Source organism: Loxodonta africana, chromosome 16, assembly GCF_030014295.1.
Source record: "Loxodonta africana isolate mLoxAfr1 chromosome 16, mLoxAfr1.hap2, whole genome shotgun sequence".
NCBI lineage: Eukaryota > Metazoa > Chordata > Mammalia > Proboscidea > Elephantidae > Loxodonta > Loxodonta africana.
Genome location: NC_087357.1, coordinates 59,898,668 through 59,918,234, shown reverse-complemented (window position 1 = coordinate 59,918,234; position 19,567 = coordinate 59,898,668). Strand labels below are relative to the sequence as shown.

At 40.7% G+C, this 19,567-nt stretch overlaps 1 protein-coding gene across 2 annotated transcripts in view; it reads right to left on the bottom strand.

The window, feature by feature from the left end:
* ARID5B (AT-rich interaction domain 5B) overlaps nt 1-19,567 on the bottom strand; it is a 200,918-nt gene that overhangs the window by 7,739 nt on the left and 173,612 nt on the right. For both annotated transcript variants that reach the window (XM_003409283.4, XM_010589144.3), the window contains 2 exons: nt 19,071-19,168; nt 1,948-2,146 (listed from right to left, as the gene is read on the bottom strand). In XM_003409283.4, the coding sequence (XP_003409331.2) occupies nt 1,948-2,146; nt 19,071-19,168 (297 nt within the window). The remainder of the gene's footprint in view (nt 1-1,947; nt 2,147-19,070; nt 19,169-19,567) is intronic.

The window sequence follows — 19,567 nt, the reverse complement described above, 5'->3', positions numbered from 1 at the left end:
ACTCTATAGGGCTTTAACCCCTCTTGTCTCCATTGAGTTCACTGCTTCGTATTGAAAACATTAAAAATTAAAAACAGTGAAAATAGCAGTGAAAGCAATGAAATACAAACAAACAAACAAAAATAGAATCAATGAGATGAAATATGCCTGATTAATAACATGGGTCTACGCTGGGGGTGGAAACCCTCGTGGCGTAGTGGTTAAGTGCTAACCAAAAGTCTGGCAGTTCGCATCCTTGGAACCTCTATGGGGTAGTTCTACTCCGTCCTATAGGGTCACTATGAGTCAGAATCGACTCGACGGCACATAACAGCAACAGTCAACAGGTTTGGTTTTTGGTTTATGTTGAGGGTGGCGAACGCTTCTTATTATAATGTCACCCTTGGAGAAGAGTGTGAGATTCCCACCTAGTTCAGATAAACTGAACCTGACAACCTTTTGAAATGTGAGGCACTGATCGCTCCCAGAAGGGAACTGTTTGGTCTTTAGGAGACAGGGGGTATTAGCTTTAGGGATTTCTACGGCCTCCAGGCCAGTGAGGTGCCATTTCCTCGGAAAGGCAATCTCCCAAGCTGACAGACTTTGTGTATGGGCTAAGGAGTCCTCCCACAACTCACCAACCCACTGTTTGAAGCCTCATCCCCAAAGTGGAGCCATTCAAAGGTCATCTGGCCCTTGGTCCTCAGCTTGTCCCTTGGTGCTTTGGTAATACCGTACATATGGCATGTAATAGAAATAACTGATCTGAAACCCTATAATAAATCACCAGGCCCACAAGATAAAGAAGAATGGAATGCAGGCCTTAACTTGGAATTTCCCTGCTTTTGGCCATTTATGTTGTAAGCTTGCAGATGTTTAGAAATCTCTGTCTCATCCCCCTTCCCTTAATTACTGGAGCTTAAAATAATTATAAAACTAAAAATAAATAAATAAATAAAACTAACAAAATTCTCTTCTTGGTATTAATACTATCTTCTTATATTGGAGTCAGTTAAGTAAGTTAATTTTTAGTTAGGAGGGTGGTGTATTGTGTGTGTGTGTGTTTCAAGCCAGTGTTTAATTAGGGAGTCTCTTATGTGTTCATTATAAACCTGATTTTTTAGGGGGTGTTTAATATCAGCACCAAAATTCCCTCTGGGGTTGAATCCTACAACATGCTGTCTCCAAATGTGGCTGCTAATTTTTTTTTTTTTTTTTAATGGGCAGCAGAGTTTTTATTATTCATGTTGAAACAGAGCCTAGATCCTCCCCCATGACTGGCTGAATGCTGACGGTAATGGCTTCTACCAAAGAGCTGCTAGGGGTTGCGGGGAGCTGGGGCTTGTTTTAAAAGGTTCGGAAACCTGTTAACATGAGAGATAATAATGGTTTCAGAAGAACCATTTCAAAATTTCCCTATAAATAATATGTACTTTAGACATTTCTAAATAGGTCTCAACTCAAGGCTGTTGCACAGAGGTCAGTTACAGGAGGCAAACAAGCCTCTAAAGTTTGCAGGACAGTGCTGCAGAGGCATGACATCAATTTCAATGTAACCCTCCCCCCTGCTTGCTTGACAGCCAAAGAATTTTCTTAAAAATGAAGTCACACCAACTCCTCAGGTAGACCGGCTGTGAAATGGCAAAGAAGCCATCACTGGAGGACTTGGTTCCACTGACGTAAAACCTTTATCTCAAAGTCCGAGCATGTGCTACCAGTTTTCTACAAAACATTCCCAATCTTCTGGCTTTTATTCTTGGCCTATCCCAGGCAACACTATCTGTTGCATTTCAGCTCCCAAGCAAACTCAAAGGTCCACTCTTTGGGGCGCTGTGAAGTTGAGATGATTTGCCTCCTTATTCTAGTGAGGCAGCTTTCCAGGGACACGGCCATGTCATTCAGGGCTCCAGAAGACCCCGAGGCAGGACAGGTCCCTCAGAGAGATTTCTGTGGAGGACAGCAACTCACCTCGGCTGCATCCTGGGGCTTCGGGGCATTCTCTTTTTCTTTCTTGCTCTTAGGGTTTTCATGTTTGACGCGCTTGGTTCCTGATACTTTTGTTTTGTTTTCATTCTCCTGTGAACTGTTCTCCTGTTTCCGAGGTTTGACTGGAGGCAGGGGTTTATCTTCTTCTCCTTTAATAAACCTTTCATATGGGAGGATTAATCTAAAAGAATAACAGGATAAATGATTGATCAGTTGAGGTACTTCCAGTAGCATTGATGCTATGGGGGTTTACTTTCTTTTCTCAGTACACACAATTTATTGAATGATTCTGTCTCCAATGACATGGATGTATTTCTAAAACCTACGCCATAGTTTAGTGGCCTATGTCTCTGATCAAAATCAGTACTTGGTAACTTATATAATTCTCTGCAAGCCATCCTTTTGGTTTTGTGAGCCTATAGATCAAGGATAACAGTGAAAGCATCCAAGGCTGACAGTATCATCATCACTGCCCACAGCACCTGGCAAAGTGCTAACAATAACATCATGACAATAACAGCAGCAACGATGACTGTTGGTGTTAGATGCTGTCAAGTTCATTTTGACTCATGGTGGCCCCATGTTTGCAGAGTAGAACTGCTCCATAGGGTTTTCATGGTTGTGACCTTTCAGAAGCAGAGTGCCAGGCTTTTCTTCTGAGGCACCTCTGGTTGGGTTTGAACCACCAACCTTTCAGCTACTAATCAACTGCTTAGCCATTTATACCACCCCGGGATTCATAACAATAGCTGCTATTTATGTACCATTTCACCAACAACTATTTATTGAATACTAACTACTGTGTGCCAGGCAGTATTCTAGGCACTTATATATAGCAGTGAACAAAACAATCAAAGTCCCTGACCTCATGAAGCTTATATGCTAGTAGGTACTAGTATGAGCCAGGTACATTACACAGATTATGCCATGGAATCCCCACACCATCCTCATGGTATATTATTAGTATTTTAAATAGGTAAGGCAACACAGATAAGGCAACCGAGGTCCCAAAAGACTAAATAATTTGCCTAAGACTCACCTCATTTGTTAGAGGTGGAATTTGAACTTAGCTTTTCTCCAAAGCCCATATTTTCATTTATGTCAAAATGTAGACCAAACACTTAAGATAAAAAGGTCAATGCGAGACAAGAACAGTATGATTGAGGGACAGCTGTCTTATCCAACACCTGAAAGGAGTTGTTGACTCCAGTATGAAGAGTTCTACTCTGGGGTGACCAAACCTGGTGCCATCGAGTTGATTTTGACTCATAGCGACCCTATAGGGCAGAGAAAAACTGCCTCACAGGGTTTCCAAGAAGCGAGTGGCTGGTGGATTTGAACTGCCAACCTTTTGGTTAGCAGCCAAGCTCTTAACCACTGGACCACCAGGGCTCCTCTGGGGTGACAGTCAAAGAGAATGGCCACCAGGGCCTCAGTGAGAAGGAAGGAGGACAGAGCATTCCAGCCACAAAAAGCAGAGGGCTGAAAAATTCAAGCATTTTAATTATATAACTTTTTAACTAAGTGCATAAAATTGCTTTAAAAAGAGGAACATCAAACAGCTCTAGTTTTAATCTGTTTTCCCTTTGCAACATAGCTCTTGATCTGAAAGGGAAAAATAGCTGATGTAATTAAAAGGGATGGATTGCATTACAATCTCAGTTTCAACTTCAGTGATTAAAGTTTTTATAATGCATTTGGTATGATTAATGACTCACTGTGGGATTAATACAAAACCCAGCCTTAAAAATATGAACTTTCATACAGCAAACATAATTTGTCTTAAATAAGACAAGTTGACTCAATGAAGAAAATGTACTTGGCTTAAAAATAACATAAATCTGTTCAAATATTGGGACTCCTAATTATTTTTAAACTAAGACTCTCAGGCCAAAAAAAAAAAAAAAAAAAACCTTTTGGTTTGCATATTCGTTAGCTCTCCTCAAATCAGTTTCTAAATATGCAATTTGGATCACAACTTCTTAAACATACGTACTGTTCAAGTCCAGGAGTAGAGACGTGGGGACACTTGTGATCATAATATTTCCCTCCTTTGTAAAAAGTCACATAAATTATGGAAAAATCAAATCCCAACTTATAGCATATTAGAAACAATTCATTTACTGAGCATGCTCAGACAAAGTAGTGCAAGGAGGCGTGAATAATACTTTTGAGCCCCAAATCTGGCAGTGGGCCAACCACGAAGATCAACACAGCCCATGGGGAATAGTTATCTTCAGATCCCATTACAAACTGAGTTTAAACATGTTACAGCTGCTAAAACTGGAAACTGGTCTATGTAGACTTACTAAAATAATATATGGTTGCCAAATACCTGCTTCCCACTGTACTATTATAGTTAATGTTTATATAATAAAAAGCATAACTAAGCAGAAGAGGAGAGAAAAAAGCAATCTTGTTCATACTTGAATGTATTCAAGTCATCTGTAAAGTCCCCAGCATTCCCCCCAGTTCCTTTTATCTGCATGGTTCTGCCAGGGACTTTATCCACTTCAACATCAGCAGGTTGGGGAGTTTTGTCAGGGAGCAGAAGGCATTCAATATTTTAAATTAGGAAAAAATATTTTAAATTGACTTTTATGCAAACGTATTTTTATTGGGGATAATTGTTCGGACAGATAGGTTTGTTTTACTTTTGTTTGGTTGCCATGGGAACCCACGGAGCATTGAAGTCTGGGTATTCCAATGGTCACCATTTGTTGTCGCCACCCTTCTCCCCAATTCCGTTCTCTAATTGAGATGGTGACACCATGAGGGATTCTCCTTATGTAGAAGAATTACAGCATTACTTCTGAGTGTGGGGAGGGCGAGGAAGGGAAGCAAAGAGTCAGGGAGCACCAGTGTGGGCCCCAGAGGAGCCCTGCCCTCCTGCTGGTCCTGGGTTAACCCGTCAAGCTAGATGGGTGCTTAGGAGACTTTAATTTCCTTTCTACAATTGTGCAAGTTCACTAGGCAAGGCAACATTTTCATTTCAGTTCTTCCCCCTTTTTTTTTTTTCCATCTTTTCTTTCTCTCTTTCTTTCTTCTCTCCTTCAGTCAAGTCAGCAGCTGGCTGGCCGACAGCAGTAAAAAATATATTTCACTTTGCTGGTCAAAGGCCTAAAGCCAGAAGCCGGAAATCTGGAATTAAATGTTTCTTGTATCTGGAAAGAGGCATGACTAAGGTAAAACTGAATCCAAACACAAGCCCTGCTTGTTCAAGGCTTCCAGAGAAAGAGTGTATGTGTGTGCCTGTGTATGAGTGTGTGTGCGTGCACGCGTGAGTGTGAGTGTGTGTAAGAGAAAGGTCAATCAAGTATTATTTTTTCCTTCGAAATCACAGAAAGATAATTATAGTGGCTCAGGGGGGAAAAAAAACTCCCAAAATAAAACAAGGAAGGCAAGCTGCTAAAAGGAAGCAAGTAGAAATATGACCAGCTAGGCTCTGAAGAACAGGGCATGGTCTCTCATGGCACACAAACAATCGCCGCTTCATATAGTGATTTCCGTTTGGTGTGATTTTCACTGAATGTTTTTTCAGTTATCCTGTCACGGTACAACACAATTACCCCACAGGAAATGATCTTATCATTTGATTAGTAGTAGTTCTTACAGGACAAGAGGACGAGAGCTATTATAGGTTTCGGAGCATTTAAACATTCAACACACATTCAGGTTAGCCCATGTAAGGTCAACATTGCCCAATGAAGGAAGTTGAAGAGTTTTGTATTACATAACGAATTCAATATAATGCAACATGTCTGAGCCTTGCTGATGATTATTCCTCAAATATTTGTAGTACAACAAAGATATAATCAGCTTCAAAATGGTACAGATAAAAGCAAAAATGTACCTCATCCCCTCAGAACTCATTACAATGGAGAAATGTTTTCAGTGTGTTGTAGCTCTAAGAATGCTGGTTGGGTTTTCGGTGGGTGGAAGTAATGGGGAAGGAAAGCAATATATTCGTTAGAAAATCCAGAGAGATTTGTTCCTCCGCTCCCCAATCTCCCTCCAGTCTGGGGATCGAAAGCTAGGCAAATAAATGAGTTCTTATTACTATCTAGATTTCACATTTCAGATTAGCAAAATGCTTATTTACAATGCCATTAACGGCTCTGAGATAGGTAAGCCATCATGTATTAAAAAATAACATCTTTCCATAGGCATAAGATTTGTAGCAGCATGAGATTTTATTTTTCCCTAGGAATAATACAAGAATAACATTTTCCACCCCAAAGCAGAAACAGCAGGGGAGCCTTTTGCTATCACGGAGATTCTTATTAAATTCAGTCACTGTGAAAAGCAAGGTTTTTTTTTTTTTTCTTCTTCTCCTCCTCTTTTTTTTTCTTTTTAAATAAAGACGACTTAAAATCAACCCAAGTAAAAATTAACAAATCAATGGCATTATAACCTTGATTTATTAGTGCCTGAGCCACTAAATCATCATCATACGAGAAATTGCTGGTATGAAAAGATTTCGGCTTTGCTAAATCTCAAGTTAAATAATGGTGCTCGGTATGCCAGGTTTTTAGATCTGCCTCATCCGATATTATGAAAAATTCAATACATTTCTCTACAGCAGAAGTCAGGGGTCAGCAAATCTATTACTGTAATGTAAGTAATCTGGCAAGCTGCCAACCCTTTCTCCCTTTTATTATTTTTTTAAACACCAAGGCAGATAATTTTATATTTACAAATTCTAAAATTCTCTAGGGCCTTGCCTCTCTCTCAACAAAAAGCAGCAGCGTCACCTTAAAGAAATGTATATCGCACATGCCTGCATCATTAGTATGCCATACAAAAGAAGAAAAGACCCATCATCTGTATTAGACAATACTCACCCTCCCCATGAGCAGAGGAAAAATAATGTCAAATCTCATTTGAGTGCGTAACCACTAATGTCTCCTGTATTGATTAATGCCTGCATAGAAAGACTGAACTTTTGGGCCAAAACATTTAGCAAACAGAGCTTAAGAGGAGATGAGAATCCACCTATTTATAGAGCTCTCGAAAACGATATTATAATAACGTCTGGAGTGGATTCAATCCAGAAAGGGGAGGGGAAAATGGAAAATCTTTAGGATTGTATCTGAACCTCAAATTCAAAGATTAAATCTTTATTGTTACTCCATAGACACTCTCATGGTATCAAACCAGTGAAAAAAAATTCGAGCCCAAAGATTTGCTGGTGCCCTTAGAACAGAATATTTTCTGGCCAGAGGGAAACAGAGTCGGTGTTCGTGTCAGGTTAAAATGCTACCACTATTCTTCGACTATTAGGTTTTTTCGTGACAGTAGAAAAGAAATGACATATTGGTTCCACTGGGGCTTCAGACCTGATCTGGTCCCAAATGGAGTCATTACATCTCCGAGTTGATTCCAGGGTTGATAAATTCTAAGGCTTGGCCAGACAGTTTCCCTTCTCAGCCAGGAATTGAAAATGTAACTTCACTGTGAAGTGTGGGAAGCAATCTTTCACCAAATATGGAGCCAATAGAGGTATATTTTTCCTTTTTTGAAGATAAAGTATATACACACTGGTTAAGATTCCAACAAATCCGGAAAGTTTTTAATCTCACATACTGTTCACCTCTCAGGGTGCTAGACTCTGAGTATAAAAATGGTGGATGAGCCTTTGTGATGGGTGGGGTGACGGGACCAAAACAAAATCCAAATACACAAATGTGCTATGGAAATGTGCAAAGAATGGCAAAGTAAGAATGTTTCCTTGGTGGGCACAAGACTCACTGAGTACAAAAGCAACTGTGCTGCTTTGCTCCTATTTTTTAAAAAGTCAAACTCCATCTGAAAGAGATGTGGGCTCCAGATAAAGAGCTCCTATCTGATGGCATGAGTTTCAATGGAGCAGCCAAATGGTATGGAAAGTATGAGCAGCAAAATATCAGTAACCAAGAGAACCAAAAAAAAAAAAAAAAAACCAAACCCATTGCCATAGACTTGATTCTGACTCATAGCGACCCTACAGGACAGAGCAGAACTGCCCCCATAGAGTTCCCAAGGAATGCCTGGTAGATTCGAACTGCTGACCCTTTGGTTAGCAGCCATAGAGAGCAGACAAAATAAGGCCTCTGGTGTCACCTTCCAACAGATGAGACTTTGGAACTGAAAGCTTTGAGCACCAAACCTTGGAGGGAGGTGTCATGCTGACAATTGACCATGGAGAACAGATCTGTGGCAGGACCCAAGTGATAAGAAAATGGCAGGGAAAAGGCAACATAGATTCTGTGCAAAAGACTTAGCTTGCCTGTAAGCTACTAAGGGTAAACCACTGTGTTGTATGATAAGGAAGTAGGTAAAAATAACATATTCCATGCTAACATACGTAAGAGATGTAGGCTTAACACCATCAACAACAAAACATGGCCACTTTCCTTCAGTAAAGCTCTCTTCTTTGGGAAAATGATCTTGTCACCAGGGGCTTCATTACCTACTTAAAGGGAATGATAGACAAGGAAACTTTTTAAAGGCATTAACACTCTCCGCGTGCCTCTGGAAGTGGTAGAAAAGTTGTTCCTTAGGACCACTGATAACTCTGACACCTCCTTCCGGGTCTAGGAGTGACTATGACTCTAAGCAAAGAAAAGAAAGAGGTACATGCTGATAGAACCCAGCAAGATGGTGGCTTGACTTCCGTAGCTCAGGGATGTCAGATTTCCTGAACTGGGGTTACATAGGCTTTGAAGGCTTGGATTAAAGGTGAGGTGGGAGGGTAGAGACAGAAACCTCACGTTGCTCTTATATTGACTGTTGTTAGGTGCCATTGAGTTGGCTCCAACTCACAGCAACCCTATGGCATCACAATAGTAAGTATGTTTGAGCCCACTGTTGCAGCCACTGTGTCAATCCATCTCATTGAAGGCCTTCTCATTTTCACTGACCCTCTATTTTACCAAGAATGACGTCTTTCTCTAGCGATTGGTTTCTCATGATAACATGTCCAAAGTAAGTGAGATGAAGTCTCACCACCCTTGCTTCTAAGGAGCATTCTGGCTGTATTTTCTCCAATACAGATTTGTTCATTCTTCTGGCAGTCCATGGTATATTCAATATTCATCGCCAACACCAAATATATTCCCCAAAACATTATTTTGATCAAACTTCATAGCATTACAATAAGGGCACCCACCACTTATTAAGTTCCTATTAACACAAGGCACTTTGCATACCTGAACTTCAACCATTACAAAAATATATTTTCCCGAGTAGATTATTTTATCCCCATTTTATGGATGTGGAAATTGAGGTTAAGAGCTAAATTATTAAGTGATGATTCAAAGGCACACATCTATTAAGTGCCAACATTTGATTTCAGGCACAGATCTGCCTTCCACCGCTAAGCTGTGCTACCTTCCACTTATCTCAGCAAGGTAGCTGTGCATCTTCATACACCGTCAGGGTCAGAGGGAGATATTAAAATGATCACCCCTGGGTTAAGCGAATTCTAAGCTCCTTAGAAACTGTCTAAGAAACTAGGGTGAACACTCTCCTTTTCTCAGAAGCAACAGATTTAAGGAGCACACATGGACTCATTCCACAGAGGGTCAACCCACTGAAACAGAAGCAGGCCTATGGCTTGGGCACTGGGGTAGAATACTTCTCTTAAAATATGCCATGAAAACCATGCCATGACTCTCCAAAAGATGGTGACCATAGTTGGCTGAGGCCCAGCTTGATACTGGACAATAAGAAAAATTCAAGATCCGTGTCCTCCATCAATCCTGGCCTGTAGAAGTTCATCTTACCAAACCTGATAGTTCCATGTCTCCCCAGCTAGACTGTAAGTTCTTAGGGGCTTTGCTTCTTTGATGCCTCTTGCCCACTTTTGAGAGTGTCTAGATTGGTGTCAGCCCCTTGTCTTTCAAAGGCCACATTAAACAAAGCACAAACGCACTTATAGAAGGCTTCCTTTATGTCCTGGAGATTAAATACATGTCCACAACAGGGGGTATGGACCATAAATAGCACCCATCTCTACCCTCCCCTGCCCAATGCCAGTCTGAAAAGCTGGCAGTAATCACTCTTCTTAATGAGAAAACAATGACTAATTCAGAGTTGAGTTGCACTGGATCAGTTTCAAAGGCAGATGGACATTATTTCAAGAAGAGTAATGGTCTACCATAACGACAGTGTTTTCAATGTGATGTGCACCCTACAAATGAAGGAAGGCAGCATCCATATGCAAAAGGGGACAAACAACTATTGCACTTAAATCCCATGTGTGTTAGACACCACTGATTCCAGGGTTGCTGAAATGTTTGACAATTCCTCAAAACATTTATTATTTTGGTCAAACTTTGTAGTAACTTGTACAAAAACAAAATGTTCCAAGAGGTTTTCAATGGAAGAGTTAAGGATATGTTTTAACGGTAAACAATTACATTCTTCTGTCATCTGATACTTCTTTTTTTCTCCTCCTTTCTTTTTGGAAACATGCTTTCTGAATTTTCAATAGTTCCTTTGTGAAGGCATCTGTTACTCACATAATTGAAAAGATGTTTGTGCAGTGGCATGCTTGAGAGTACAGTTATTTAATCTTAATGATAAAGCCCCGAGGACAGAAAATCATAAGTACAAACCTCTTGTTATTTATCAAAAAGAAAAGGGGCTAAGACAACTAATCTATTCTCAAATTTAAATTCATGCCTGATGAAAACTATCAATAAAACATGGGACCTGCAAAGTTCCTTAAATGCTACAGCATGGTTCAAGAAGGGGGGGTATTTAGGGTGAAAACAAAAACGAGACAATAAAGGGAACTTGACAAAGAAAAACTGCTGTTTGGCAAGCTTTTTTTGGGTCAAACAAAGAACTTGCTGTAGTTTACAGCGTGACATACACACTTGATTAGTTTGTGCCTGAGGGTGTTTTTACACTCAACAGTGTAAACTCCAACTTCTATTAATTACAACTTGCATTTAGAGGCAAATTAAAGAATTTCTAAATAGAGATTTTTCAAAGACCGTTGTTTATTTTTTTTAAACAAAAACCAGTTTTTCTACTCTGGGACCTGGCTAGGGTTTTGTTATTCTTTTTAAAAGTTTCTTGAAATATTCAGGCATTGGAAAGTTATCAGAGCTTTTGAGTCACGCTGAGTGATGCAGAGTGCGGCTCCTGCGGATGAAATTACCTGACTGTCATTTGGGGAGAAATGTTTTATAGATAAGAAGAAGCTACCCTGGGTGCTCACACCAGATCCTACTCAGGTCCCTTGTGAGGATAAGCTTAGGGTGTGGGGGTAAGAGATGGAAGAGCTACAGCACAGCCTCAACTGCCCTAACTCTGAGCAACTTGTGTTTGAATTCCTGTGCTGCTGGGTATTGATAAAGGCCAGGAGGCCTCCTTTAGGTTTTGGAAAAAAAGAGATGAGAGAGCCTGGGTGGCAGTAGAGCAAGGGTATGGCTTTCAGAGAGGCTCAGTGGCTAGGCTTCCCTTACCAAGACAGTGCTTGAAAAGAAAGTATAAGTCCATAAATTGGTCTTCACCATCAACTGAACCACGGGTGGGGTAAGACATGGCCTAGAGAGTTAATAAATATTGAGAGGATAAGCTCTATAAATAATATCTGCTTTTGGTGTATCCAATTTTGAAATTCAGCTTAAAAGTGTTCTGATAGCTCCCTCCATCACCTTATTTCTTATCTCTTCAAACACATTTGTAAACCACCCTTTTTGTCTGGGTTTAATTCCACTCATTCAACCCCTATTTCCGGAAGCCCTGGTGCATTCATGATGTTATACCAGGTGCACCGGGGGAAGCTTCAAGGGAGGTGATGCCACGCAGTTCTTGCCCTAAAAAGAATTTCTTTTTTGTTCCTGAATTCTACAGCTGATTTTTTTTAGGCAACGGAATGAATGATGATCTATCCTAAATTCTAATCCTAACTCTTCAAGGTCCAGTTCAAGTTCTAGATTCTCCAGGAAGGCTGATTATTCCAACTGGAAATTCTCTCTTCCTCCTTTAATATCTTTTGACCTTAGGAATTTGTATCTACAACTTATCTGGTTCTTATAACCTTAAATATTTCACACTCCTTCACGTGTGTACGGCCTGTAAGTCAGATCATGTGATAAGTTAAATAAGCCAAGGATTGCAGCACCCTCCAGTTACAGTCAGGCAGTAGTGGCTGCCTGTGGGTGCCATGTCGAGAAGGCTCCCAGGGCTGAGCCTGGTCTTGCGGGAAACAGCATTATGTTATCTTAGCAATCTCTGCCATGAGTGTGGCAGCAGGGCCCTTCCTTGTTTGCCAGCCCTGTTCTAAGCTCTTTGCTTTGTATGTTCCTGTTATCCTTGAGAATGTATTGCACAGGTAGATGTTCAAAAATCACTGATTGGCTCTTATGGGCAGTAGCAAAAAAAGAAAGAAGGGCAAATCTATCTGACGCAATGAAAAGAAAATGATCACTAGGAGAGAGCTTCTTACCAATTTCAAGTGTAATCTTAGGCTACATTGATAGACTGACACTGCCCACATTCCAAGAAGTACTCTGTGTCACATTGGAGTGGAGCTGGATATTCTGAGAGACACACATTGAAGGGGTCTACACAAAAGCAAGCCAACCTGGTGAAGGATCCACAAATCACGCTCTGAAGCTTGACTGAATGAAATAAGGGTGTTTAATCCAAGACCTGACACGAGAGAGGAGCAATGCCAAGCACTTGGAGGTCCATTAGAGAGAAAAGGGCAGAGTCAGCCCCAAAGGGCAAAGTCGATGGGAAGCCACAGAGGCCTTTTGCTCAGCATGGGGAAGAGTGGTTATTGAAGAGTGTGTTCAACAGCACGGCTTCTTCTGTGCCCACTGTGGGACATTAAAGCAGAGCCCCAAACCCAAAAATACCCATTGCCATTGAGTCTACTCCAACTCATAGCAACCCTCCAGGACAGAGCAGAACTTCCCCGTAGGGTTTCCAAGGAGCAGCTGGTGGATTCAAACTGCTGACCTTTTGGTTAGCAGCTGATCTCTTAACCACTGCATCCATCACCAAGACTCCTGTGCACAGCCTAGGTAGCCCAAGGTCAAGGATAGTTTATTTCTCACAGAACTTGGCAACCTGAAGGCTATCTTTTTTTATTTACCCATGGGTATGTTTGGTTTAACATACTTAAAATGGTTTCAGAAATATCAGAATCAATATATGTAAGTCAGGTGACTTCACATAACAATTATCTTGGAAACAGGGAAGGTCTGAAGCACGGGGATTGTATCTGCCTAAGGCAACAGTGGTGGCTGAACCTATTGGGCCTCTCTGACCAGGGATGTGCACGTCAGTTTCCCACTTTCCCACGTGGCCCTCTGCCTTCACCTATGCTATCTTCCTCTATAAGCATCTGAGTTTAAGACTACTGATCTTGAGCAGCGCTTCTCCAGCGACCTGTGGTAAAGGACTGGTTTCCTACATTTCTCATCTGTTGCTGACTGATGCTTTTAAAATTTTTAAAAAGACATACAAAATTCAAGTTCCATTTTCATTATTAGATTCAGCATACATTAGATTATTCAGAACTTATTCATATGAAAATGTATAACTACTTCTCAGTTGCTGTACTTAGCTCATCATGGGCTAGTAAAAGTTCACGGAGGGGTCAGAAAACTTTGCTTTGAGCAGTAGTGGTCTAGAGGACCACAAAGGGACCTCTCCAATCTATAATTCTAAGATTCTACCTGTGACTTTCTGAATGGGATATTTATAAACTTTAAGGGTATCAACATGAGCAAAACTATACCAAGTCATGTGCTGAACATAAATAGAACCGTAAATCACCTTACTTTCCCTTAGCCCTTTTGCAGATATGATTAGCTGAGTTCTTTAGAACCTGCTATATTTTTGGCATTTACCTTAAAGCACATACTTGTTGTTAGGTACTCTTGAGTCCATTTTCGACTCACAGTGACCCCATGTGACAGAGCAGAACTGCCCACAGGTTTTCTAGGCTGTCATCTTTAGGCAAGCAGATCACTAGGTCTTTTCTCCAATGGAGCTTCTGGGTGGGTTTGAACCCTCAACCTTTCAGTTAGCAGCCAAGCTTGTATAACCATTGCACCATGAGGGCTCCTTATCTTACTCCAAACATGAAGCCTTACACTCTGCCTCCCACCTCGAGAGAAGAAAGGCAAAGATTCTGGCTGACTGTCAATCAACTTCTGCCCAAGTGCATTTGATGTGGGCATAGCTCACCCTACGTCACGGCAAAGGAAACCACCTCAGCCACTCAGCATGACGTTCTTGCCCAAGAAACACTTACAGGAAAAGCAAAAGGTTAGAATTTGAAATCAGGCATTAAGTATGCAAGAAGATGAAGCGTAATTGCTCATTTCCCCCACAAACAAATACATTTGTTTATGATTTCGAGTTTCTAAATACTCAGAAACGCACATCATAAAGTACTTTTGGCTTAATGCTCCTTTTAAAATCCCTAATAACAACTTCATGTGCTCCACAGAAACAGACCATGTAATTTATTCAGGAAAATTAAAACCAGTAATCTGGTATTTTGTGTAAAGAGTTTTTTTTTTTTTTTTCCCTCCTGCATGTGCTTAATTTTTTTTTTTTTTTTAAGAAAAGAAATCCTCATGTGAAAACAAAGCCTTTAAAGCAAATGACTATCCCAGAAAACCAAGCTAAGAGAATTCCATAAAAGTAGCCATTGTCCTTTTTGGTTTTTTTTATTGATAAAAGAAAGTAATTTGGAGTATCTTAAGAGCTGGACAATAAAGAAAATGTTCGAGTGTAGAAGGGTTTTGCCCTAGAGGAGGTGAGTATTTTTTTCCCCCATTCTAATCTCCTGTAACTTTATGCATAAATGCAGATCAAGAAATGTCCAGAATAACCCGGGTTCATAAGCTTTGCTGAGTTTGAGACAGCTACATAGCAACGGCCTCATGATGGGGAAACATGAATGCTTTTTATATTGGTAATCATCTGTAACATGGGCAATTAAGTATAGTACTAATGGACTATGGCCAGGAGCCTGGTACTAATATTAAAAACTGACAGAGATGAATAGGTTTGGAAGCAAAACCAGGCTGACAAAGACATTTTTATGAAGTGCTTGGACCTATTTGATTTAAACCAATCAGAGGCAAGTTTGGACGCGTCCGGCCTTCAGCGACAATGATGCATTCACAGTCATTGTACCATTTCTGCTATGCCTTAAATAAAAACACCCATTGATTCTTTTCAACAACCCGCACTTTCATTATAACACTCATTAATAAAACAAAGGTGCCCAACTAATACACGAGTAACATTTACTGAGGAACCGGCTACATTTTTTCTTGTTGTAAAATGAAAACATTTACTGGAAACATGAACCACACTGCATGAAAAATAAATCAGTGGATAATGCATAGTAAATTGCTCATTTCTTCTCTGTCTTCTGAGAAGAAGGCACACTGGTGCTGGGGAATTAAGAAAAGGAGCAAGCCTCTGTACCAGAGTGAAAACAAAGAGAGACCAGAGGAACACCAGCCACAGAGGAGAGACACCAATCGTTCCAAGGTTTTAAAAACTTCCAAGGGCATCCCAAGACTAGATGTTTGTCCACAAAGTTCTGACCCAACTCAACTCCTTGAATCTTCTTGCAAATGGCGGTCCCTCACCAGTTTTGCCTTCTCTGTTTTATCTGTGTTAGTGCAGTCTGTGACTCTCAAGAATGAATGAAATACACCATAGTCACTAAACCTAGATTTATCCAAGGCCTTCACCCTCTTCTGTGACCAATGCAGAACTGTTTCAAGTCCCCGGACAGACCTGAGTATCCTCTGCCTCTCTCTGGTAAAACCAATGAAAAAGAGTAGTAAGACAACTAGAGTGGTAGTTGCCAGCTTTTTCTCCCCATCACAACACAGTTTGTTGTTGTTAGCCACTGAGCAGATTCTGGCTCATAATGATCCCAAGTGTGCAGAGCAGAACTGTTCCATAGGGTTTTCAAGGATGTGACCAGGAGTGGGTTAACTTGTAAGCAAGATATGCATGGGCTTACAATAAGCAAAGATGTGGTGGAACCATGTGAAATTGTTCACTACAGATTAGTAAGTAAACACGAGTAAGCCCTTGCGTACCTTGCTTATTGGGTAATCCTGCTGTGACATTTTGGAAGCTGATTGCCAGGCCTGTCTTCTGGGGCACCTCTGAGTAAGTCTGAACCACCAACATTTGACTGGTAGTTGAGTGCTTAACCCTTTGCACCATCCAGAGACTTTTACCACAGCACAGAGCATATAGGATTATGGGTGATTTCTTTGAGGTCTTGATTGGTTCAAATGGGTCAAAGTGGCATTATCATCAACCAATTGATTAAAAAAAAAAGATGTCCACAAACTTTGGTACGTTAATTATTATTAATTACTAATTATTCCTGACACACCTTGTGTCTAATGAAAACAATATGAGAGAAGCCTAGATGGAAAATGGTGAAAGTGGAAATGCCAAGAAAGGGTTAGAGACCTTGCTAACCATCCTGGAACACCTGTGCTTAGGGTGGGTTGGGGTTTTAGGGCTCTGCAGTGACCATGCTGTTGGAGCTGCACATATGGAAGAGTTTTCCATGTCAGAGGCCCCAGATGGGGCTCTAAATCCACCCTTTTTATACTCTGCTTGGAAACCCTACTGGCGTAGTTGTTAAGAGCTGTGACTGCTAACCAAAAGGTTGGTTGTTTGAATCTACCAGGTGCTCCCTGGAAACCCTGTGGGACAGTCCTATAGGGTGGCTATGAGTCAGAAGTGACTTGATGGCAACGGGTTTGGGTTTTTTTTGGTATTCTGCTTGGGGATGCTGGGCGTGGGTCTCTGCAAATTACATGTCTCTTTGGTCAACTGTCTTCCTGTTGGGTTCTGCAAATAGGGAGGAATGGATGGCAGGGAGAGAGAACAGACCCACTCCTTTCTATATGCTTGCTGGGCATGTCAGTGTCAACCCAACAATAGCTTAGCAGCAGTAGTTGGTCCCAGTCTCTACCTTCTTTCAACAAATCCCAAACAATTTCAATGCATTCCCTTTGAAGTCTAACACCCATGAGGAAGTACTGCCTCCTCAGGTGAGCCTCAGCTCTATAGGGCTCCTTCTCTGAGCTTTTGTAGTACCATTGCTAGTTGGGTGACTACCTAGGTTCCCATGAATCTGAGCCTCAGCTCTGACAGGTTCATTCTCCAATAAGCCCCAGCTCTGAGAGGTTCATTCTCCAATAAGCCCCAGCTCTGAGAGGTTCATTCTCCAAAGGTCTGAACTGTGATGCCCCAGCCTCTTCTATTCTCTCAGCTTCAGGGAACCTGCTGTTACTACCTCTGTGTTATCTTAGTGTTCCACACCAAAACCTGTTTAACCAATTCTCTATGGTAAATTCTCTTTGTTGAAATACCTACTGTGGGTTCTTTTCTCTTGACTGGCCCCTGAGCGATACACTACCAAACACATTCTGGATTTGGAAGAGTGACATAGCTCTTCAAAAAATCCCATCCAGCATGAGACCAAATCTTCATGAAACATCCTGCCAATTTGCGAGAATGAGCAGAGAAGGGAAATTTAAAAATGCTGCTAAAGTTTGACGTTTCTCTACTAGAGTTTTTCAGTTTGACTATTGAAGACATTTGGGTTTCTGCCACTTCAAGAAGAGGTAAACCATGAGACAAAGAATACAATCATCAAAAGAATGTATCTCGGTATTTCATTTAAGATTCAGGCTATTTTTATTCACACAACTGCTTGAGTAAATTAAATACACATACACACTAAATATAGATCCAATCCTTCCCTTAATCCCAAACCTCATCTATTTATTTTCTGACCACATGATGCTTTGTACTTAGTTTGATTAATGTTTTCATTCTTTACCTAGGTGAGTTAGCATTACCAATTTTCAAGAAATCTTCTGAACTATAACACTGTCAAGTAAGGCAATCTCTTGGGAATATTCTGTGGTGATTGTTCATGGGATACTGAACCCAGCTCAATTCACTATAATTATTCTACCAAATATATTCCAAATATTTGTTGAATGGCCATATTAAAAAGAGGCTCAGAATTAAATGCAGTACAATAAAAGCACAACTGAATTTGGAAGAAATATAGAAAGAATTGATGAGTGAAATGGCATTATCTGTTAAGGGTCTTGTTGAAGTTGGAATGGGAACTGACTATGAGAAGAACAACCAGCAAATTTAGTAGCTGTGTTTTACCTTTCAAACTTGCAACTCATCTGGCCTGTTTGTTCAGCTAACGGGCTGTGTCTTGACTTCATACCATCTATGGCCATCATTCAAACACACATACACACACACATCTCTATCTGGGTCTCACAAGCCCTGCATTTAAATATCAGGAAGTTGAGTGAGTCAACACTTTATCAGGGAAATGCCAGGGATAAGGAAGTAAGTACAACTTAAACAAATTAAGTATGAACTTCGAGCATAAAGCAAGGATAATTCGTGAATTTGTTAACTGGCTTTCAACGGTATGGGTATTGGAGTCTTAATGCAAAAAAGAAACACTCCTGTGAATACAACCTTCACAGTAGGCTAATATTGCATTACTTTTTGTCTGCATCATCATCTTTCCGAAAGGGGCTGATAATGTTTGAAAACTAAGCCACACAAAGCCTGGCAAGAAAAGATTTCCTGGGTCAAAAGCAGAGCTATAGAAGCAAAATGCCAAGGTGGGAAAAAAACAACCGAACTTATCTGAGGCCAATTCTCTGATTATTAGAAATGTTAAACAGCTGTATCGCAACCTCATAGTAACAGTTCAGGCCTGTTTTCTAGAAACTAAAGGGTCTCATATTAAATGAACCTACAGAGAACAAGCTGAATAGCTGTGCTTGTGGAGGAGGGCGGGGAAAGCCTGCTCAGGCAGACAGTCACAGAATAAAACCAAACTAAAAGAACATCTTATTGTAGCTCTGTAACTAGAGAAAGCCTCCTCACCTTAAAAAAAATCACCAAGTAAAGGAAAATGCCAGAGAGATATTTTCTGTTTCCTAAAGAGTCCTTTAGACTTTCTTTGTCTCATCCTTGTCCAGGAGCTTCTTCCAACAAGCACGCTTTTAATTAAGCAAGAAGCAAGGGCTTCCCAAAAAAGGGTTTCTTACCTTTCATAATGTCTGCGAGTACACGTGGCGGCACTGGTGCTCCCAGGATTACCGCCTAATTCATCATAAATATGTTTCCATTGACGGCGGGCTGTTATCTGCAAAAATGGCAATGGGAAATTCAATCTTACATCGTAAAAGATTCACAACGCCAGGCTTCAATACATATGCAACAGTCAGAAGAGACAGTCTGTTCTAGAAACAGAGAAGTCCAAATGAGTATATGGGGAGACTCCTGGTTTTATGGTGAGATCTCACTTTTGGCCCTTTGCTTTACAATAAAGATGAAATTCTACCTGTAGCTCCATATTGTTACCTTTAGTGCATTTTCATCTAAAGCATCTCCCTGAATATCCACATAGTCATTTGCCCCCAAGGTGCCAAACTCATAGCCTGTTTCTTTATGTCATGTGATAATGCATCAAAATAAAACCAGATTTTAGCTAAAATGTATCTGAGCTCACCAGTTTAAACGAATCTGAATTAATGTTAGTTGC